This window comes from Mustela erminea, chromosome 5, assembly GCF_009829155.1.
Source record: "Mustela erminea isolate mMusErm1 chromosome 5, mMusErm1.Pri, whole genome shotgun sequence".
NCBI lineage: Eukaryota > Metazoa > Chordata > Mammalia > Carnivora > Mustelidae > Mustela > Mustela erminea.
In genome coordinates, this window is record NC_045618.1 from 138,211,801 (window position 1) to 138,234,549 (window position 22,749).

Below are 22,749 nucleotides of genomic sequence, written 5' to 3' on the forward strand. Positions count from 1 at the left end.
AGCTTCCCCGGCTTTGCCAGTGTGTTGTCCTCTCTGCGTGCTCCTGGCGGCCGCGTGCAGGGTGCGTTAAAGAGGATGGACACCGCCGCGGGAATTCTCCAGAGCGATTCACATCCAACCCCACGTGACAGCGAGGGATGTGGAGGAGCAGAGCGGCCACTCCAGAGCTACCTGGACGCACAGAAGGAGGTGGTGGCCATTGCAGGGACTGGAAGCAACTTCTCCCGACACCCAGTCCCACAGGCTTGCTCCTGGGTCCCCTGCAGCAGGGATCAGAACCAGCCGACAGGGAGTCGGTCTTCCCGAAGGATCTGGCTGGGATCCAGGGGTGAACAGCTTGGATACATGCAGTGGCTGGGCGGGGAGTTGCCTAAGCAGCGTCCTGAGCGGGGGTTGCTAATGCATCTCTGTGTGGCCAAGCAGGAAGTTGTTCAAGACTCTGTAGGCTAAGAAGCGAAGTTGAAGCTATTATGTAGGCACTTAGACAACCACTCGATATGTGGCCATTTAAACATAGAACCGTTTAAAAATTTAAAAATTATGGTTATCTTCTTGGGCTACACAAAACAGGTGATGGTGGATTTGGCTTGCTGGCCAGCCCAGTCCTAGAGGATGTGAACAACCAAATAGCTCTGGATTTATGGTCAAAGCCAGGGGACGAAAGGATAGAGCAGGAATCAAAGAGCAGCTGGGGAAGAGAAGGTGCAAACCAATGGTCATAAATTAGCCTGGGGGGAGGGCAGAGGGGGAGGGCATGTCGGCGTTGCAGGTGTAAGAAGTTCAGTCACAGCCTGTTAGCAGGGAAGGGTCTCCCAGCAGTACCCCGAGGAGCACATGGACAGAAGTCCGTGTTGTGGACAATGCTCCAGTGGGGTCAGGAGCTGGGGTGGCTGAGAGGACCCCCATCTGCTCGTCCAGTCTTCCCATGGGTGGGAACCTCACACTGCCCAGTCCCAGCACCACGTCCAGTTGCTGGATGAGTGCCCAGGTGCGAAGTCTTGGCCTCTCGTCTCATGAGGTCACCCTGTGAGCTCCGTGGTTAGGAGATTCATGTCCCAGGGCACCCACGCTTGCCGCACAGCCTCTGCCCCCTCAGCCTGCCTGTGGTCTCACCTGGAAGTCCCCATGACCAGCTGTCAGAAGAGGAAAGATTTTGAGCCTAGTTTCCACATGGCTTTGGATGATATGGTGGAACCAGCCAGAAGGAGAGTCCTGCTGAAGGCTGGGATGAAAAACAGCAGGGAGCGAAGCCCCTCTATGGGCTGACTTTGAGCTGTCCGTTGGCCCTTGGAAGGACACGTGGCTGGCGGTACCGATCTACATGGATGCTGGGCAGTGGCCAGCACTGGGAAGTCAGCTCCGCGAAGGCTGACTGTGTTTGTCCACCATCTTATCTGTACCTGACATATCACAGGAGCTTAGTCATATTCTTGACTTAAGGAAGGTCAAGTGCTTGAAAAGGTCAAGTTTGGGGATTGATCACATGGAGGTTTGGGGAAGAGGCTTGTGGGCAGCCCTTTTGGAGTAGATCTCAGACGCAGGGGTGTGTGTGGGCTCTCAGCTCCCCCAAAGCCTGACTATACAGAGGAGCCTCCTGAGAGTCTGACGGGCAATCCCACAGCCTCTTTCCCCAGCCACCCCAGTGCCAGTTCATGGGCAACATTGAAACGGGGGCAGGAACTGGGTGGTTAACCTCAAAATTCAGTTTACAGACTTCGGGATACTAAGTTAAGGTTGTGAATGAACCTGAGGGACAGAGCATGGAAATGGATGTAGTGACCCGTGAGACACGGGGCTCAGTGTGCACCTGTTTCTACAGGAGAAGCAAGTGCATTCGAGGAGTGGGAGCCGGCTGTTTCTGCTACTGCTTTCACTTGGAGGTGTAGATGCAGAAATAGGGGTGTGCATGGATATTATGTATTGATAGGTGTGGACGGTGGGGTGCTCCCTCATCACCTACTAAAGCCTTGCAAGATGCCCACCTGTAAAGCAGAGAGGGAAAGCTAAAGGGACATTTCCCGACTCCTTTGCAGCCAGGTTCTGATGTGCGCTAGGTTCTGCCCGCCCAGATTCTCCTGCACGGATGCGCAGTATGGAAGGGAGGGACACCAGGAGACAGCCTGACGTGGGGGACCTGTGTGCCACGGCGGGCGGGGGCAGTGGAGACGAGACTCCTTAGGCAGCCGCTGCCCTGGTTTTCTGGTTTGGCGACTTTCTGCAGAGTGGTCCTGGGCCAGAGTTATTCTGGATCTCGGGCTCCTTTCTGTGCCTTCAATTCTTCTAGCAATTCTGTGAGCCACTCGATACCCCGAAATTTGTTCTTTTCTCCTTAAACGAGTTAGAGTGGATTCTACAGTCTTCGGTGGAACCCTGGCTGATTCTAGAACGCCCCTCTGCAACAAGGATCCCCAGGACCTTGTAAGGGCCAAGGGGACACCCCAGACTCCTAGCAGCTGTAGCGGGGCAGCCCTTTGGGATCAACCTCAGTGCCCTACAGACTCCAAGTTCAGGCGGCTACAACAAGACGAGTCTGCTGAAGCTGCCCGACATGACGGAGGAGCTGGCTGGGATAGGGTTGCATGAGTAACTCCTGATCGCTCCGTGTTTACTCTGTGCCAAGTATGGTGCCAGCCCCTTCCACGGATGATCCCTTGAACTCCTAACCTCATCCCCTCGTGGTGAATATCATTCCAGAATACTGCAGAACTCCCCCAAGGTCCGGACCTTGATGATATGGTTGCTGGGAGCCACACACAGATCAGGCTGACTCTGCGTCTACTCCGTGAACAGATCCAACCCCATTTTAGGGGAGCAATTAAGGGCAAAAGATTAGTCTTACGATTTTCCCAGGGCCAAAAAAAAAAAAAAAAAAAAAAAACCCACAAAACCCAAACTATATTAAAAACAATTTTTTAAATTTGGGCTCATTTTAGAAAAGGTGCAAAACAAGCACACAGTTCCCAGATCCCATGCCCCCGGGCTCCTCTGATGCTGACATCTTAGATAGCCACGGGACACTTGTCAAAACCGAGAAATTCACACCCGTGCGATGTTATTAAGGAGACGACGGACTACATTTGTGTTTCATTGAGTTTTTTGATAATGTCCCTTTACTGTTCCAGGATACGGTCCAGGATACCAAATTGCATTTAGCTTTTTTTTTTTTTTCTTTTTAAAACTTCGCTTTTTGTCATCCTGTCACCTGATTCCAAAGCAAAAGGGCCTCAATTATTTGCACATGCTCAAGGACGGGAAACCCACACTCACGTGTGAGAGAGACGGTCGCAGGACAATTTGGAGCAATTTCCCTTGCTGTCCATCGGTAGCGGAGGCCCCCTGTTAGAAATTGGCAGCAGAAGGCCACGGCGAAGACCCAGCGGGAGCTGGAAGCAGTGGCCGAGCAGGAGGCATGTGCCAAAATGCAACCGCCATCCGGAATCCCCGCCCCGGGAACCCCGAGCAGGCTGGGGTCCTCCCTTCGCGGCCTCATCGAAGGAAGCAGGGCGGGGAGAGGTCACTGCAGGCGAGGTGGGGGCCGGGGCTGGCGAGACGGCGACAGGAAGGGCCAAGGCCAAGTAGCTGAATAACGTTCGCGCCCAGGGGTTTCCACGAAAGATGATGAATCTCTCCAATTAAATGTGTCATGGCCGGGCTGGGTCGCCACAGATGAAAACAGGGAAGATAATTACTTCCATAGCAGGGCTGCTTGTGGGCGGGGGGTGGGGGGATCACACAGTTGCAAAAAATGACTTGGGGCGCCTGGGTGGTTCAGTCGGTGCAGTGTCTGACTCTCGGTTTCAGCGCAGGGCATGATCTCGGAGTTGTGAGATCGAACCCCGCCTTGGGCTCCGTGCTGGGTGTGGAGTCTGCTCAAGATTCTCTCTCTGCCTCTCGCTTTGCCCCTTCCCCCACTTCCCTCTCTCTCTCTGTTTCAGCAGTATTATTGTTTTCTTTCTACGGATGGGTAAACAGATTAACCAAGAAATGAAGTTCCCCAAAGTGACATAGGTGAGAAGCATGGGAACAACCCCCTGCCTTTTCAGTCTTGTACTTCTCAAATCCGTTCTGTCCACCATTAGGAAGAATTCGAAGGAAGGGCTGCTGGGAACTCAGTCGTGATAGGAGCAGTTCTCCTTTTCTGCTTCCTCACCTTGGCATTGGCATTTTTTCTGGCACAGCAGACTTTGCTCTGAACGAGCTTCCAGGTGAGAACGAGGGACTGATGGGGCCCAAAAGGGGTGGCAGGGAGGGAGTCGGTACATTTGCATTTCATACTCTTTCTGATATGGAGAACATGAAATCTGTTTTAGCTTAAGAAAAACTTTCTATAAGAGAAGCCTCTTCTGGAACCCCTGGACGGCTCGGTCAGTTAAGCATCTTCCCTTGGCTCAGGTCATGATCTCAGGGTCCTGGGATCAAGTCCCAAGTTGGGCTCCCTGTTCCATGGGGAGCCTGCTTCTCCCCCGCTCTCTCTCTCTTGCTCTCTCTCTCTCAGATAAATAAATAAAATTTAAAAAAGAAAAAAGAAAATCTCTTTTTTTAAAGAAGAGATAGTGTCTCTCTCTCTCTTAAAAATAATAATGACTTGATCTCCCAGCCAGGAGGGTGAGAACTCCGCTAAGATTTAGAAACGATGGTTTTCACACCGAGATGATGTTCTAACACCGAAATGCCTGACCCAGGGTTTGACGCCTCCGTTGTAGAAACAAGCGCGTCCGCCCCATGCTTACCATCAACGATATGCGGCATACTCTCACGTCCTACCGATTAAGGCCATTTAGAAGCAACTACACAGACCAATCCCAGGACCTACATAATCCTAAAGGGCACAGCACCCCGGGGGATGGGGTTCTGTCTTTCTTCACCACGTATATTTTGTTTTGGGGGACAGCCAATTAGAAGTCAAGGAGCCACAAGAATCATGAGAGTTTCTTTGCAGGCCCTGAGTGCTCCCTTAAGGCATTAGCCCGTGGGTCCCAGGATCCCTGGTGGACACATTTCTTCCAGGATATCCTTGCAGCGAACAAACACTGCTCTTGCTCTAGTCCGACAGTAGAAAATTGTTCCGTCCTTCACCACCAGCTCCTACCAGCTGACACACTGGGGACTTCATTGCTTCCCTTGCTGGGTAGGTCGGCCTGTGGAAACCGAGGACCCCCTTCTAACACAGCAGCCTCTCCCACTCAAGTCAGGGACTCAGAGAGCAATCGGAATGGTGTTGAGGGTCAGGGCACGTGCTCTGGGACCGGATCCTGCATCTAGAAGATTCCAAGTCATTCTCACTCACAATTCTGGACACCACTTAGAGGAACAGAGAGTCTAAAACCTGGTTCAACCTTCTACCAGCCCTTGAGGGCGGACAGATTACAGACACCTTCTTCTCACCTGACAGGCCTGGCTCTCTCTCCTCTCAGGAAGTGATGAGGGTTTCTTCAGAGAACAGACCAGGAAGACTATGACAAGCAGTATTGAAGTTAACAGAGCATTTTTTAAATTTGAGGTTGGGGGAGATAGTAAATAACACAAAAGGCAAAGCCTTTCTATTCTAAAGCCTTCCCATGGGAAGTGGGTATACTTCGTAAACAGAAGATTCTAGACACAAATTCCCCTTTTCTTGGCAAGCCAGGGCCATTGCTAGGAGGAGGGGTCATTAAGAGGCAGTGGGTCTAGGATTCATTGCTGGTTTCTTAGACCTCCCGTCGAATGGTAACCCCCTTCTCCTTATCTGTGCCCTCTCTGGGGACAGCGCCCAGTGCCCTGTGGGTTCAGAAACCAGACCCTCAGACCTGAGAACTGTTTGTTAAACAAACCATCAACATGGGGTTTTGATCCAAGGGGTGAGAGCAAAGTGCTTGGAGGGCCTTCTGTTATTTGCCTGGTGCCTGCCTCTGTTTTGGGCCGCCTCTCTCCTCAGTGCATTTGGAATTTTCAAAATCCACTTGGCTTCCCCCCCGGGATGGCTGCCCACGAGCTCTGGGGAGATGCTGGCAATGTCTGTGAGCACGCTTCCGGGTGATCCCGACATTCCGGTCGAGCTGAGAGCCGCTGTTGCCCTGAGGTCAGAGGTCGACCTGACCAGAGTTGCCTCCGCCCAGAAGTCAGAATTTAAAAACCAGCCAGGCCTCACCACCTACTCGCTTTCTCCTCAGAACCCCTTCAGATAAAACCCCTCAACTTCAGAAAAAGATGTCCCAAACCACACAATGCTTCATAGACCAAAATAGAGATTTTTTTATTTCCAAACATAAAGCAGATACATTTTTCAACACATAAAGCAACAACAAAAACAAGCCAGACTTCGGGAACGCAGCTCCTTCCAACCGGAGCAACAGAAAGGGACTCTGAAACGCAGCACGGAGACGAGGCAGAGGAGCCTACGCGTCCCTCCCTCCTGAGCAGGAAAGGCTCTAGGCCGGCTGTGGGCTTGATGTGAACCGAGATAAAGCACACACGTTTCAGAACACTCACTTGGCTCTGGTACGGCTTGCCTTCCCAGAAAGCTTCATTTATTGCAAACGCGTGTTTTACAATCACAAATAATATGAGGAGAGTGGATATGGTCCCTGCGAATACTGTTTACATAACAGAACATTTTAAACAGTGAAGTTAGTTTGCCTTTGATGCCAAAACCCACTTACGTGATGCGTGCACACACACACACACACATACACACACACACCCATTCTACCCGTCCACACCGCATTAACCAGACCGGCCATCGGTGTAAACAGCTGGTCAGTGTCAGGTTGCAAAGATGGCGCAGCTTTGCCCCTGCGGACCTGGCTGACAGCAGAGAGGTTGTAGGGAGGTGGCTGAGGCCTCCAGGGTGGGGGTGGGGGAGCTCTGCAGCGGTGTGGACCCTTCCTTGGCCAAACCAATCACTAGATTGTCTATACTTCCAACCCAGGAAACCTCCAGTGGGGGAAAGTGGGCTTCTCCACTTGGCATTTCCACCCACAAATTTTTACCATGGCCCATGACTGCAGGTGAGTCATTGTGCCAGGAACAGAAATGACAATACACCGGGCACCTGGGTGGCTCAGTGGGTTAAAGCCTCTGCCTTCAGCTCGGGTCATGATCCCAGGGTCCTGGGATGGAGCCCTGCATCGGGCTCTCTGCTCCATGGGAAGCCTGCTTCCTCCTCTCTCTCTCTGCCTACCTGCGATCTCTCTCCGTCAAATAAATGAATAAAATCTTTAAAAAAAAAATGACAATACATGTGGAAGATCTGAGGGTGTGCACATCCACGGCCACAAGAGGTGAGAGCAGAGACAGAGCAAGGAGGTGAGCGACAGAGTGAGTCGCTCCCATACACCGGGAACCGCTTCCTCTGAGTCCTGGAGGGGAGTTGTGGTGTCAGACACACTCACCTCTGGGGTTTTTCACGCGATGCTATAAGCACAGCGGAAGTCCCCACCCCGTGCTGGGCACCGAGCACGTCAGCCATGCCTGGGACCGCGCAGGGCCGGCCCCAAGACCCCTCCTCTCCTGCCAGCGTGGGCTTGGCACGGGCAGACCCGGATTCGAATCCCACCTCTGCCTGGGCAAGGGTCTCTACGTCTTCAAGTCTCAGCTCTCCTGTCTTTCGAGTGGAGGCAGAGTCCCCGAGAGCTGTCGTAGGAATCAAACGAAATACAGCTCCTCGGGCACCGAGCAAGGGCCCGGCACCTGCACGCACCACACAGAAGGCACTCTTGGGAGGATGCCTTCGTCCCGCGCCCCGATGCGGAGCTCCTCCAGAGTCACCTCGGCCCTCCGCAGCCGCACATCCCACCCCTTACCGTCGGAGCATGCCCGGGCCTTTCCCCACGGAGGTGCGGCTGGGGAAAGGGCCGGCTGAGGGCCACTTGAGGAGGGGACCAGCACCTTTGATCATACTGCCTTCCTCTTCCCCCTGCTCCCCTCTGCCCCTCTCCCTCTGCTTCCCTTCCCATACCCCCGTCTCTTCTGCCCCCCTTCTCTTCCTGCCTCCTCCTATACTCCCCTCTCCTCCTCTTCCTCCCCTCTTCTTCCTTCTCTCCCTCTTTCCTTCTCTCTCTCTCTGTGTCTCACACACACACACACGCGCGCGCGCAGAAGCCCGCTTGTGGAGCTGGGCTGGGATATTCACATCTCTTTCCACGACTCTCACTCCGGGGACAGAGGAAAAATAAACACACGCCGGTCCCACTGGGGCACCTTTCTCAAATGGCACTTGAAAGCTCTTTGCGGTTGTTCAGGAAGCTGGAAAGTCATAAAAGTCATAACTGTCTACATCCACTTGAAGCAGAAGAGATTACACTTGAAAAGCACCAGCGAGGAAGCTGTTATTTCACAACTGTATTTATAAGAAAGTAATGAAAATATCAATTCTTTTTTTAAAAAATTATGCAAACAAGCAGGCTCTATGGCCTCCTTATCAACGTTTAAAAAATATGCAGAGACATCCCCCCCACCCCGCCCCGCCAGCCCTGCACATTGTAGCCCTCCCCTCCCCCTCCCTGATGGGGGCCACAGGGGACACAGCTGCCTTCGCCTGGAGTGCCTATTCCTTGTGGAGCTGCTGACATGGTGGGGGCGGGGTCCTGTCACCGTGAGCCTGGGGACAGGGGTGCCGGCTCTGTCTGGCCTTCCCGCCTCTCCCTGTGTGGCCATGGCTAAGCTCCTCTCCTTGCTGGGCCTCAGCCTCCCCACCTGCAAAGTGGGAGAGTGGAAATGGGAGATTGCTCGAAGGCCCTGCCCTACTCTGACCTTGACCTTCCAGCACCGGACCCACACGGCCCAGGGAGCATCTGGGCTCAGCCACCTGGGCCCAAGGCCTTGGTTCCCTCAGCCCTGAGTGTCCACGGTAGTGGTCCTGGCGAATAGTCTTGTGGTTCGGTTTCTTGGTATCCGGAGAAAAGTGTGCTTTCCGAGTGCAAACCAAGACCTCTTCTGAGCGATATCATTCTCCTGCCTGTGAATGTCCAGCTTCTCCGAGCTTCAGGGAGGCCTGGCTTTGGGCCCTTGGCCACTGGACAGGGAGAGGCCATGTGTGTAGGTCTGTGGGGCGGGGCTTGGTGCTGTCAATCAGGACCCTCCTGGGTCCTCAATTTCCTTCCCTTTAGAGGGCCTTCCTGAGTCTGGACACTTTATGACCCCAAAGGCCTGTATGACCCCACCCCCCTTGGGTCTCCTCCTAGAGGAGAACAGACGAAATCAGTTTGTAAAGAATGGGCACGAGGCATTTTCTAAAAGGCCACTTAGTGTTGATTTAGGGGAAAACATGATCCAGTTATAATGCACTTAGGAGCCATCGAGAGTTCCCTGGGGAGGAAGGGACATGTTTCCGGCCTCAGGGCCCAGCATGGAGTCCCCCCCCCCCCAACCCGCTCCTCCCCAGGGGGTGCTGGGAGATTAACAGCCTAGCCCTGCCAAGAGGGACCCTCGTTTGGGATTTGGGGTGGTCTCGGCCACCGGCCCTTCTGAGGACACCTGTGGGACACTCTGGGCCCAGAAGACCCGCCTCTCTCTGAAGTTCCTTGTTGGAGGAGGAAGAGGCAGAGCCCCCCAAGACAGGCTCAGCTCCAAAGTCCATCTCTGATCTCTGTTCTGGATCCCAGATCCCTGGTGCCTGGCATGCCGGCTGCTCCCCTTCTGGCCCTTCAGCTCCAGTGCAGACCAGGAAAAAACAACCCGATGGTGACAGACGGGACACGTCTTCCCCAGGGGTCCAGCACGCAGCGCTCCCGATTCTGCACGAAGACCCCAGCGATGAGGTTTCTTTCTTTCTCTTCTCCTTGCATAGAACACGTGGAGCCCCGGCTCAGCTGCGGGCAGATCAGCGTCGCGGCCCCAGACGTCCAGCACGGCGCCGTGTTATGGGAGGCGGAGGGCGGGGTTTGCGCTTTCCACACCCCCTCCCCGCCCCCACGGAGCCCTTCTGCTATGTGCTGTTTCAGTGCTGGGGCTGCTCCTTCCAGCCCTTCTTTTCATTCCTAGATATCACTTGTCACTTGTCACTGCTGTCACCTGGCCCGCCTTCGATCATCACCATTTCTGCTTCCAACACGGAGCGTCTAAGCTGCTGTTCTTTGTCCTCACTGTACCCAAAGCAGGAGTAACTGGGCGCTGAGCGAGGGCCTGTGTGGCTCGTTCACGTCCACAGCTGGGGGTCTTCTCACTGATGTCGGGGCTCAGGGCTTGGCTTCTGGGTAAGCGGTGGCCGTAAGTGACATGTTATTGCTCCCACTTTTGGGGTGGGGCAGGGATGGGGGCACCGCAGACCAGGGCAAAAATGCCACCCCATCCCACCAGACACGCACACTGCTAGGCATGTCCCCCTACAAAGAGATGTCCTATATGAAACAATACAGACGGAGCATCTACGCACAGAGGATATAAAAGTCCATCCGGTATTCCCTGGTCATGCACAGTCCATCTTCCGTATAAATAGACTAAGACAACACCGTATAAAAAGTGGTTTTCTTTGGGGCGCATTAATACAGTATGTATACTGAGGCGGCCCCGCCGGCGGCTGGGAAGCAGCCTGGGGGCCGGCGGAGGGTCAGGAAGGAGAGTCCCCTGCGTCCCCCACGGGTTAGGTGGGCGGCGGGCCACTGTAGCGGAGCATGAGCCGGAAGGAGCGGGCGAAGTTGTTGGCCAGCGAGCAGCTGCGGGGCTCCTCCCCGACCGGGAGCAGGAACAGCAGCAGCAGCAGCAGAAGCAGCAGCAGCTGCAGGGGCAGCGCCACGCGGCACGCCTTCCGGAAGAGCGCGCAGGGGTCTCGCCACTGCCACGGCCACCGCCACCGCCACCGCCACGGCCACTGCGGAGTCTGCAGAACAAAGGCAGGTGTGAGTGGGCTCAGGGGCCCTGAGCGGGTGGGGAGGGCGAGGGGGACGCTAGGCGAACAGCGGCTCTGGGCTGACTAGCTGGGGCTCAGTTTGCCTGACTGGGAAGCGGGGCTAATGTCCGTTTTGCCGGAAATGAGGATCCCCGGTTTTCTCGCGGCAGTCACGGTAGGGAAGGTACTGCTGTGCTCGGCGCCACGCTCTCCAGCACCACCTCCTCCCCCTTCTCCTCCACCTTCTGCATCACCACCGTCACCATCGACACTGCCAGTATCACCCAAAGGCCAGATACACGGGTCCGAAAGCCTAATCAATAGTCTTGCTATAATACCCATGAAAGTTGCCAAAACACATTTCCCAAAGTCTAGAGGCACTGGCTGGGTTGTGGCCTTGTGGGATGTCCTCACTGCCAAAGAGTGCAGGCCAAAGAGCTGGCTACTCAGCGAAGTAGAGGCCCCATGGCCCAAAGACAGCACAGTGCAGGGCAGAGGCCTAGCTCTTAGGGACCTGGCTGACTAGGGTCCAATGTGGACTCTGTCACACAGTATCTCTATGACCTTGGCAGAGTCAGTAACCTCTCTGGGCCATTTCAGTCTCAGCTAGATGGGGATAAAACACCTACCCCCATTTGTCAGGTTCTAGAGAGGAGTCAAAGCAAAGTATATTTATATACCAATTTAAAAAGTATATTAGTAGGACTACTATTGTAGAATGTATCTCTTGGGTCCTCGAAGAACCAAAGGGTCGCTGTCCAGGAACCAAGAGCTACAGTGAAGTGATGGAGAGGATGATGATGACGATGAAGGTAATGGTGGTGGTGATGATGGTGATGGTGGTGGTGGTGATGGTGACAGCATGAGGATGGTGATGATGGTGGTGATGATGGTAGAAGAGGTGAAGATGATGGAGATGGTGATGATGATGGTGGTGGTGATGGTGGTGATGGTGATAGCATGAGGATGGTGGTGGTGGTGGTGGTGATGATGATGGTGGAAGACGTGAAGATGACGGAGATGGTGATGATGATGGTGGTGGTGATGGTGGTGATGGTGATAGCATGAGGATGGTGGTGGTGGTGGTGGTGATGATGATGGTGGAAGACGTGAAGATGACGGAGATGGTGATGATGATGGTGGTGGTGATGGTGGTGATGGTGATAGCATGAGGATGGTAGTGGTGGTGGTGGTGATGATGATGGTGGAAGACGTGAAGATGACGGAGATGGTGATGATGATGGTGGTGGTGATGGTGGTGATGGTGATAGCATGAGGATGGTAGTGGTGGTGGTGGTGATGATGATGGTGGAAGACGTGAAGATGACGGAGATGGTGATGATGATGGTGGTGGTGATGGTGGTGATGGTGATAGCATGAGGGTGGTGGTGGTGGTGGTGGTGATGATGATGGTGGAAGAGGTGATGATGATGGTGGTGGTGATGGTGGTGATGGTGATAGCATGAGGATGGTGGTGGTGGTGGTGGTGGTGGTGATGATGATGGTGGAAGAGGTGAAGATGATGGAGATGGTGGTGATGGTGATGGTGATGATGATGAGGATGATGGGGATGACAGTGGTGGTGATGAATGATAGTGACGATGGTGATAGTGATGCGGTGGTGATGATCACCATGGAGGTGGTGAGGAGGATAACAATGACGACAATGGTGGTGATGATGACAATGGTGAGGATGGTGATGGTGGTAAGGAAGGTGAGGATGATGATGGCAATGGCCATGATGGTGGTGATGAGGAAGCATTGCTGAATGTGGGTGTTCTTGGGAGGTTCTGACCTGAACACTTCTGACTCTCCAGCTCTCACACTTGACTCACCTCACCTCCTGCCACACGATCTCCTCCAGGTTGATAACACTTGACCCTATGCCTCCAGCTCAAGTGTTCTCACTCACCAAAGCCCTTTGCCACTGACTTTGCAAAACCAGACTTCTTGTAACCCACACAGCTGAGAGGCCCTCCTGGTGGCACTGCTATCAGCAGTGTCTCGAGGAGGGGGGAAGGTAAGTCACCTGAGTCACCGAGTGAGCATGAGTTCCCAGCGACATCATGGGTCTCCCAGTAAGGCACCAAGAATACAGCAACCCTTTCACAACATTCCTGCCAGAAATGCACAGCCCGACTCCAATCACAAGGAAATACCAGGGAAACGTGCCTTGAGAGACATCCTATAAAATCTCTGACCTGGACTCAAGGTCAAGGTCAAGGAATACAGAAGACAAGTTCTAGCCTAGAGGAAACCAAAGAGATGTACCAACTGAATGCAGTGGGTGACCCTGGACTGGATCCTGCACGGAGGAAAGAGGTCTACAAAAAAGACCAGAAGTGGAATATTAAAACAATGGGATATGACTCAGTGACAAAAAGAAATGAGCTTTCAAGCAACCCCAAAACCAGGTGGGAACCTTAAATGCATATTACCAGCTGAAAGAAGCCAGTCTGAGAAGGCTCCATACGGTCTGATTCCAACTCTACGATGTTCTGGAAAATACAAAACTACAGAGACAGTAGAACAATCCGTGGTTGCCAGGAGCTCGGCGGGGGAGGGTTGGGTAGGTGGCGCATGGGGATTTCTTGGGCAGTGAAGCTGTTCTGCGTGGCACGAGGAAGGTGGATATGTGCCATTCCACATTTGTCAAACCCATAGAACAAGCTTCACAGTGAACCCTGATGTAAACTCCGTGCTTCAGCTAACAGGGATGTGTTGATATTGTGACAGATCGATTGTGGCCAACAGACCATACCAGTGCAAGATGCTAATAATAAGGGAGAAGTGGGAGAAGGGTTGAGGAGAGGGACTAGCTGGAACCCTCTCTATAGTCTGCTTGATTTTTCTATCAACCTAAAACTGCTCCCCCAAAAAAGTCTATTAATTTTTTAAAAGGCTATCGAGGCAGCTTTAAGATTTTGAATAATGACTCTGCATTAAGTAATGGAATTTCACCCACACGGAGTCTTACTGACACTGATTGTGTTCACTGGAAAAAATAAGACGAAGACAGAGGCACCCAGGACCCAGCACAAGAAGAGACACCAGAGCAGCTGTGGGCGGGGAGCGCGGTCACCAGCCTGGACTGCCCAGAGGCCAGGGACAGGAGGCCAGAGACACGCTCACGAGGCTTACTGAAGCAGAAGCTACCATTACTTCGCTGGGGGTGAACTTCAGAGGAGTGGGGAAGTGGGCAGAAGGCAGGTGGGCTGCGTGACGGGGAGTAGGGGGAGCTGAGGACATAGGGCACATAGAGAAGAACCTGTCTGGATTTCTGAAGTCAAAGACAATTTTTAAAATCTTGATGTCCGAAGAGTTAGCATAGACTCTTTCCTACATCGGTGGTAGCCTGTCGCTTCTGGGCTTGGTGGACAGATGGACAGACAGGGGCCTGGGATAACACAGCACATGGCGGGAGGCCCGGCCTGAGCTCTCTCCTCTTCAAGGTCAGAGACTGCACAGTCCCAGAAAGCCCAACCCTTTGACCAAGAGGCAAAGTTAGCCCCCAAAATCGCACAGGGAATCACAGCGGGACAAAGCCACGTTACATCTTCTCTGTCCCCAGCCCAACTGGGCTCTTTGTCCCATATGGAAAACAGGCCAAGAGGCTATGCTCCTCCCACTACAAAGAAGGTGGTCACAAGCGACAAAGGCTGGCACCCGAGTGTTAACAGTGTCATGCCCAGTGCATAGTAAAGATTTTTTTTAAAAAGATTATTTTTTAAAAAGTTGCTATCTAACATAGAGAACTCACTAAAGCTTCCTTATATTTGACACCTCAGTATTTCCCCTGATCTAGGACACCGACCGTGAGGAGTGTCATTATTTTATAAACCACTCAGAAAGGACACAACCAACGAAGATGGGGCATCTGATGGGAGACTCCACCTAAATCTGGGCCCCAAGGGGCCTCGCCTTCCCTGTCAGGGGAAACGAGAAGTCATCCCACCTCCCAGTAAGGGGAAACAAAGAAATACGAGGTATTATCTTGGCACTGGGTAAAGTGAGGGGAGTCCCTCTTCCCTGCGAATGTGACCCACAGCTCCTGGGTGCGGGGAGGGGAGAGCTCTGAGTTTACACAATCAGTGTGAGCTGAAGGAAAACAAAACAAGACACCACCTGCAAGCAAAGATTTTCCATTTAGAGAAATCTCAGGTGGTGAGCATCCTGGGTGGTGGAGGAAAGCAAGCCCAAATCCTCGCGGAGAGCAGTAGATCCTAGTAAGTCGCCCAAATTCCAGAAATGTGAAAAATCACGAGTCTTAAGACCTATGCAATATGACGGAGTAAATAAAATGTAACTTTGGGTGGCTCGGGTCTGGGGCTACACCCACAGGGGCCACACTGTGCACGGAAGGGGGTGGGGGTTGCTCTCCAGTCGTGCAAACCGGTGCCTTGGCCCTGCCCCAGTCGACCCAGGCAACCAGAAACCCTTGCCAATCTGTTCTTCAACAAACAATGTGTTCTTCCCCACGCCCCTGCAAAAATGCAGTCGACTCATGGCCCAGTTGCGATTGAAAAAGCAATTATGTGTCCTGTGTCTGAATGCTGCAGGCACGCGTCTCCGGTGGCACCGAGCTGCCAAGTGTGTAGGCAGCTGCAAATTTAATAAATCTTAATTATTGTGTTTATACAAACAAGCAGGCTGAAGCCAATGACGTCGCTGGAGCTTTCAATGACTTGGTGCATGGAGGGAAAAAAAAGTGCAGAGAACCAACTGCTCATAAATAATTAGCTTCGGGGCAGCCCCCCCCCCTTCCTTTTGGACTAAAAATCACATACGAAAGGTTTTTAAGTTGGCAAGATTACAACGCCTGAAGACAAGAGTCTGCTTTCTGCCAGTTGGGCGCGCGCGTGTGCACGTGCACGCGCATTGGCGCAGGTATGCGCATGCGCACACACAGACAGGCAAACCACTCAAGAACCGAACCAAAGGGAGAAATCCCTCCACCCCCAGGAGCGTCACTGCTCCCTTTGTTCTCGGAAAGATAAGCAGGGGCCGTGTCCGCAGAAGTCTTACGGGGGCCTCACTGATGGGGCAATTAAGCACCTACTGTATGCGGGTTGTTACAGGAACTCTGCAGACCGTTAGCTCGGTGGACCCTCACTCTGTTCAGCGGAAAACTGTGGCTGAGGGACACGTGGACAGGCACACATGCTAACGGCGGGTCTTAGATTCAAATTTGGGGCACAGAACCGTGGTTCTCAAAGTGTGGCCCCAGGCGGCCTCAGCATCACTTGGGAACCTGCTAGAAACGCAGGTTCTTGGGCCATCTCAGCCCCTGTGAATCAGACACGCAGAGTGGGACCCAGAAGTCTGTGCTTCAGCTGTCACATCAGTGAGCCCACAATGGTCTCTGCACACTGGCTTGTAGGCCGCTTACATCCCTGCGGCCGGCTTCACAAAAGCCAGCCAGCCAGCCAGCCAGCACCGAACTCAGATGTTCACCTACTTAGTTATTCTACAGAGCCCGAATAAGCACTTTTTTTTTTTTTTTTTTAAAGCCACATAGAGCCTGCCTGTTTTACAAACCCTACAAAACTGTGCCCAACGTCTGCCGGCTGCAGGTAAGACAATCCCTGCTATAAAGACCCCAGTCTGCTGCTGCCCTTCAGAGCCCCAGCCCCAGAGACGCTCACTGCCCTGAGCACCATCAGCTGGACGTGGGAGCCCTCCTCCCAGGCGCCCTCCACCCCGAGGGGATGCCCAGTCCCCGGGGGCGGGTCTCTACTTTTGTGCTCACCCATGGATCTCAATTTCCCAGTGGCACAAAGTTGGGGCTCAGTAAACCCTTGTGAAATGAACGAAGAGTGAATGAGTGGGAGACAGCAAGTGAACACAGGGCTGTGGACACTCCACATTCAGCCAGTACAGGCTGCCGGGATGCTGAACCTGCTCGGGAGGCCTGGTGCCCCAGACACGTGTCCCCCTACACAGAAACATTCAGTGAGCACTTACGGTGTGCAAGGCATCAGGGACCCAGACAAGACTCCCATGGAGTCCAACCAGAAGCTCCAGATCAGAAGAGGGTTCCCCATGAAGGGGCTTACAGTGCTGAGGCCACCAGGAGTCACCAGGCTAGACTGGGAGACACCCTGTTCTTCCTGAAGCTCCTCCCCATTTCTTGGGGAGACCCTCTGTTATTCCAAATTGGGGGTAAAACCAGACCTCTAGTCTCTCTGAAAAATTCTACAAATAACTTTTCACATGATCTTCCATACTCATTCCGAAGGAAATAAAGTCAGCATTGATAATTGATCATTGATCATTCCATTTTACAGATGGGGAAGGTAAGAGGCAAAGCAACTCAATCCAAGCTAGTTGACGCCTGGCCCAAAGCACAGTGTTGGTCTTGTGACGGCCCCATGCCGTCCAGGGGACACCTATTCCCCTGCAGATGTGAGATGTGAGCCCCAGTCAGAGACCAAGAAGATATCCTGGTGCGCAAAGCACCTGGAAACAGATTCCATGGCATTAGGGATCTTGAGGAACCCAGAGCTATCTGGAGCAGAGCACGCTGAAGGCTCTCTTCGTTACGGGCCGGTGCTTGGCAGGGAAACAAGTGTGTTTCCTTGGAAAAGGTGACATCAATTTACATTGGGTTTTCCCCGAAACAGGGATACCCACTGGGCCCCCGGGATGCCGTTTCCAAGGCACAGCATGGAAAGCCAAGATGTGGGCTTTGGAGCCAGAGGCCAAAGACCACCCAGAAGCTGCATGGTCTGGACTGAACGAGTCATTCCAATCCGGTCATGGCTCAGTTTCCTTATGCTTATGTGGAGGGAATGATGCCTCTTGAGAGTTGATGGGACAGTTAAATGAGATGCCCTGATCATGATTTAGCACGATTCCTGGCACACAGTGGACAGTCACTACCTAGCATCGAGGGCAATAATAATTATTACTCATTAAGATTATTACTGCTGTCACTGTGACTGTCTTGGCCCGCAAGCACCTCGGGAGGGGCTCTTGGCACTTCTCAATGGGCCCAAGCGGAAACACCTGCTGGTAGAACAGGAAAGGCACGACTCCCCCTTCCCCTTCTGTCCCTGCCCTGAGCCCTGGACACCCAGCCACCACTCAGGGGGCCCCACGATCCAGCATGCCCGAATGGTCCAGGTTTCCTGGGACAGTCCTGGTGTATACCTGTTGTCCCCACATAACTCCCAACAGTGTCCCTGTCCGTTCCCCATCACATCCTGGTTTTGCGTGAAAAACTCCAGGGTCCTTCCTCTATCATGGGTGTGTCACAACCGAGTACATTCTGTACCCTCCTGGGGCTTTCCCAGGGCCCCGGGGCCCCACATAGGGCAGCCCGGAGCTCATTCCCCACAAAATGTGCCTCGCACCTCATGGAACCTTCCAAAAAGCCCAGGAGTCTGGCTTCAGCATCGCAGGCCTACCAGCCTCCAGACACCCTGCCCTCTAGCGTGTGGAGCAGATGGCAGACACGGTACCTTTTGGAATCCAGTCGGCTCCCCTGGAGAACTCTGTGTCTGTTATTTTCGGGAAGGAAAGGAAAAGGGGAAAAAAGACATTAAGTGAGTGAAACTCAAATCCCAACAGAGCCTGTAATGGAATATTCATTCTGTCAGGGGAATGTTTCTTTAAAACTTCTGGTCATCTGGATAGGCTGAACCAGCAGGTGATTCGATTTAATGAGCTTTTTAACGCACTTCAGGCCCAGGTGGGATTCTGTCTGGGAACGCTCAGGCCAGGGGGCCCCTGGCCGGGGCTATGCTGACACCTAGTGGCCAGCACTGGCTGTTGCAGGGACAGCGGAGCAGGAGCGCCAAAGCTTGGTGTCTGGGGTCTGAGGACCCATACATAGGGCCCCCCCGAGGCTACCTCAAAGGCCCTCACCTCCGGCTAGCCCTGTGCCTCAGTTTCCCCATCGCATCTCAGAGAATAACAACAGCACCTTCTTTATAGGGTTGTTACATGGATATCACATTTCATAAAGGCTCTCATGACTATTACTACTTTTTTGTGCAAGGGGACATGGGGACACAAAGGGGGAAGGTGCTTGTCCCACATCGCAGAGCAAATCGGTGGGGGAGCAGGGCTGGATCCCAGGGCTGAAGGCCGCACTCCCCTCTATCATGCCTCCCCTGGTGGGGCGCTCTGAATGCTGGCTCTGTGGCTTCCTGGCTCTATGACCCTGAGAGTTCCACTTCTGTGTCTCAGCCCCTGCTTTGGAAACTGGAGACAGGACTGAATAGCGTCCTGAAGGTTTTAGCTCAGTAGGCAGCAAAGCTGTCCTCACACATTAACCGTGATGGCTCCCGCCATCGTTCCCAGAGCGCCAGCCACACAGGGCAGCAAGACGACCATGTGACATTTTGTAACCGAGCACTGCTCTCTTGGAGTGGTCGCCTCAGTCTGGAGTGTGGAGGCCCAGGGCAGAATGTGTGTGGCCCAGCTCGTCTCCCTACGTGAGCCTGGGCTTAGCCAGAGTCCCATCCTGAGGGCCTGGGACCCACGCTTCCTTAGCACCTACCAGCAGGTAGCTGGAGTCCTTGAGCTTGGACTTGTACAGCATCCACTGGTACCGCAAGTCCTCCAGCTCGTTGGAGGTCCCCCTTGCTGGCCCAAGTTGAAGGAGGTTCTCGAAGAGATGCTGACCTTCTGGCACCCGAGCCTCCAACTCCTGTGGGGAAAGGGCAGTGTCCTGTGAGTCTTCTAAATGGCCCAGACCACCCCACTTGGCCGGTTACCAGGAGCCAATCAAATTTCACTTGAGAGGCATCTGGCAGAACCTGTAAGGTGAGAACCCCTTCAGGCAAATTCAAGCCTAGGCCAGGCAGTCACTTTTGGGAACAATCCGGAATGATCTCCATGGTTACTTCCATCTCTAATGTTCTAGAACCGAGTCCTCTGGAGGGCTTGGCATCAGAGTTGCCCTCATTATAAAAAGCTACCACGGTTGAACATGCTTTTCTGTTGGCATGGGTAAGCCTGGATGTGGGCTATGGGGATTGGACAGATAATCCTCAGGACTCTAGGGCTATAGTGATGTGGGTGTAGGAGCAGGGCTCCAAATCAGAGCACATGGGTCTAAATTCTGGCTTTGTAGCCTTGCTTTCATCCATCCTACTCACAGTGTGACACAGGCAGTTTGCCTAGCTTCTCAGAACCCACGAGAGTGTGAGCTGGACAAGAGTGAGGCTTACCCTGGGGCAGTCGCAAGTTGTCTGTGATACAACTGGGGTTGGGCAGTGGTGGCAAGAAATCAAGAAATGAATTGCGGCTGAATGTGAAGTAGGAGGTCCACTAGGTCATTGTCCCCTAGATCACTGGACAAAACCTCTCGCCGAGAACAAACTACTAAAAACACTGAAAAGGCTTCCAAGAGTTGGCAAGAGAGTGAGGCACATCAGGCTAAAACCCAGGAAATGATGAAGCCCAGAGAAGTAAGCCCACTGTCAGGCCTGCTTTTGCCTGCAGGACACTTGCCAATCTGGAAGAAAGAGTTGTGAAGCAGATCATGATTTTGGAAGCCTCACAGGGCTACAGAGACAAAGGTCAAGGTCTGGGCTCTGTAGGAGTGGAGATTCTCATAATCTGCTCCCCCTGATGCTGAGACTTCCTAAAGGTTAATCAGAAATAAACTCACACCCTGTGTGGACTGAAGTCTGCTCCAAGTCATCAGGGGGCGCAGGGAGCCTCCAACATTGAACTTGGATTCCCTGGTTTCAGAACAATGAAGCCCTCCTTGCCTGGAAGCCACAGACAAAATCCTCCCTGGAGAAGAGATGATCCTCAATTCCAAATTAGCCCTATACTTCTTTCACCACATGCGATGCCTAGCACATAAGCAAAGCAGCCCCACGCCTGCAAGACACCGACAACAAGAACAGGCAGAAACAAACGCAGAAGAAACGTTCCTAAGATGACTTGAGATACTAGAATTATTAGACACACTTGGTAAGACAGGTCTCTTTACTAGGCTCGAAGGATTAAACACCAGGCTGAAGAAGATCAGCAGGGTTCTGGAAGCTATGGAAAGTGACAGAGTGGTTATTTCAAGAGAACTGGGTAGAAACTACAGAACTGGGGAATATGTATCAAAAGGTAAGGGCATAACAGACATGTGTAAAATGAAAGACACAGCTAAAGAGAGAATCTGTAAACTGGAAGGCAGGCTATAAAAAGTCTCCAGAATGCAACAGGAAGAGACTGAAGGATGAAAAAGATGTAAGAGAAGCGAGGAGACATAGAGCCCCCAGTGAGAAGGAAGACCATGTTTCAGCAGCATCACAGAAGGAGAGGAGAAGGGGAACAAGACAGTATGTTAAGAGGCAATAAACAGAGGCAATATGATAAAGTATCACAGAATTTTCTAGAAAGACTCTAAACCACAGATTCCAGAATCCAGATGAGTTCCAGGTAAGAAAAATGTAAAAAAAAAAAAAAAAAACCCAAACCCTAACATATACCAGTAAAACTGCAGAGAAACAAGGAAGAAAAGAGGTAGGCTGGGGCCTGGTTGAGCTGACCTCATGTGATATGCTTAGGGTGCAGATGTGGTTGGATTCTCTACTGAAAAGTTCTCGTCAAGGGAAGAACAAAGGCAGGTTTATGATGCTAAAGGTCACTCTGGCTGCAGATCTGAGCTATGACCTGGATGGGGTCCCAACAGGAAGGAAGGAGGCCAGCTGGGAGCCTACCACCATAATCAAGGTCAGAAGTGGCAACTACCTAGATTAACACAGTGGTAGCAAGCGGGCACAGAACAAAACACACCCAGGGGTGGAATCCAGAAGGGCTTGGGGATTGTTTAGACATGGAAGTGAAGGAGAAAGAAGATTGGTGGTAGAAGGATTGTAAAAATCGCTACGATCCTCCCAGTACACCTCCCCCAGCCATATCCATGCCCTTTGTGATATGGCCTTGAGTATTTCCCATCAGGAGGTGGAGATGCTTTTTCCTCCACCTGAATCTGGCTTGGCCTTATGATTCTCCTTGTCCAACAGAATACAGGGGAAGTCATGTACCAGTTCCTACTCTAGGCCTCAGAAGGGCGCCCCCACTTACCCTCTCAGGTAATGGCTCTGCTACTAGAAGCCTGGGCTGCCCACAGGAGGAGAGCCGATGCGTGGTTCATCTCCAGCAGCCTGCCAACCCCCAGTAGAGCTGCCCAGCCGACCGATAACTGACAGCAAATCAGGGAGCCCTGCTGAGACCAGAAGCATTGCCCAGATGGCCTTAGCCTAGACTGCCAACCTTCAGAATCATGAGTTAAATGAAACGGGCTGTCTGAAGCCACAACCCGTCAGAATGGTTTGTTACACAGCAACAGCTAACTGATATCAGAGTTGAGATTAGTAGTGATATTTTCCAAGTTCCCTAGGCTGAAGGAATGAATGGTTCTTCTAGAGTTCTTCTGAAACATGTGAACCCCAAAAGTTTAAGAACTGTTACTTATACATAAGTAAAAATGGCTCACAAGCCAAGTGCGTTCTCTCTCTCTTTTTTTTTTTTTTTTTTTAAGACCTCCCTGGTGGCAAGCACATCCATGGGGGGAAACCCTGTGGACAGAGGGTCTTTCTGTGGGAACTAACCTGTAGCTTTGTCTCCCTGGTCCTCAGATCCTCGGCGGTGGCTGTTCTCATGGCGACGATTCTAACCAGCTTGGCATTTTCCCCCTCCAGCCACTGTTCGAAGTCCCTCCGGAGCCGGGAGAAACCTTCATGGCCGCCTTCATCCTGGAGCGGATTTGCCTGCAGAGCACACAGCACCGTCAAGGCATCAGAGGTGAAACAGCCCATCGGCCCCGAACCCTGGGGGTTTCCACTGAGGCAGAAGATGGGGATGGGGATGCACAGAAGGAAGAAGGGAGGCCTGGGCGGGAAATGTTAGGAGTTTAATTCTGATTCAGGTCCCGGGGTCCCGCAGGGTTGGGGTGGCCCAGGGGTCTGCCTCCGCCGGTGCTCAGG

General features: G+C 52.7%; 1 protein-coding gene across 3 annotated transcripts in view; it reads right to left on the minus strand.

The window, feature by feature from the left end:
* Window positions 1-10,378: 10,378 nt before the first annotated feature.
* Window positions 10,379-22,749, minus strand: part of SYNE3 (spectrin repeat containing nuclear envelope family member 3) — an 82,692-nt gene continuing 70,321 nt past the window's right edge. For all 3 annotated transcript variants that reach the window (XM_032345180.1, XM_032345181.1, XM_032345182.1), the window contains 4 exons: window positions 22,375-22,533; window positions 19,311-19,460; window positions 18,268-18,306; window positions 10,379-10,795 (listed from right to left, as the gene is read on the minus strand). In XM_032345180.1, the coding sequence (XP_032201071.1) occupies window positions 10,559-10,795; window positions 18,268-18,306; window positions 19,311-19,460; window positions 22,375-22,533 (585 nt within the window). In that variant the 3' untranslated portion in view covers window positions 10,379-10,558. The remainder of the gene's footprint in view (window positions 10,796-18,267; window positions 18,307-19,310; window positions 19,461-22,374; window positions 22,534-22,749) is intronic.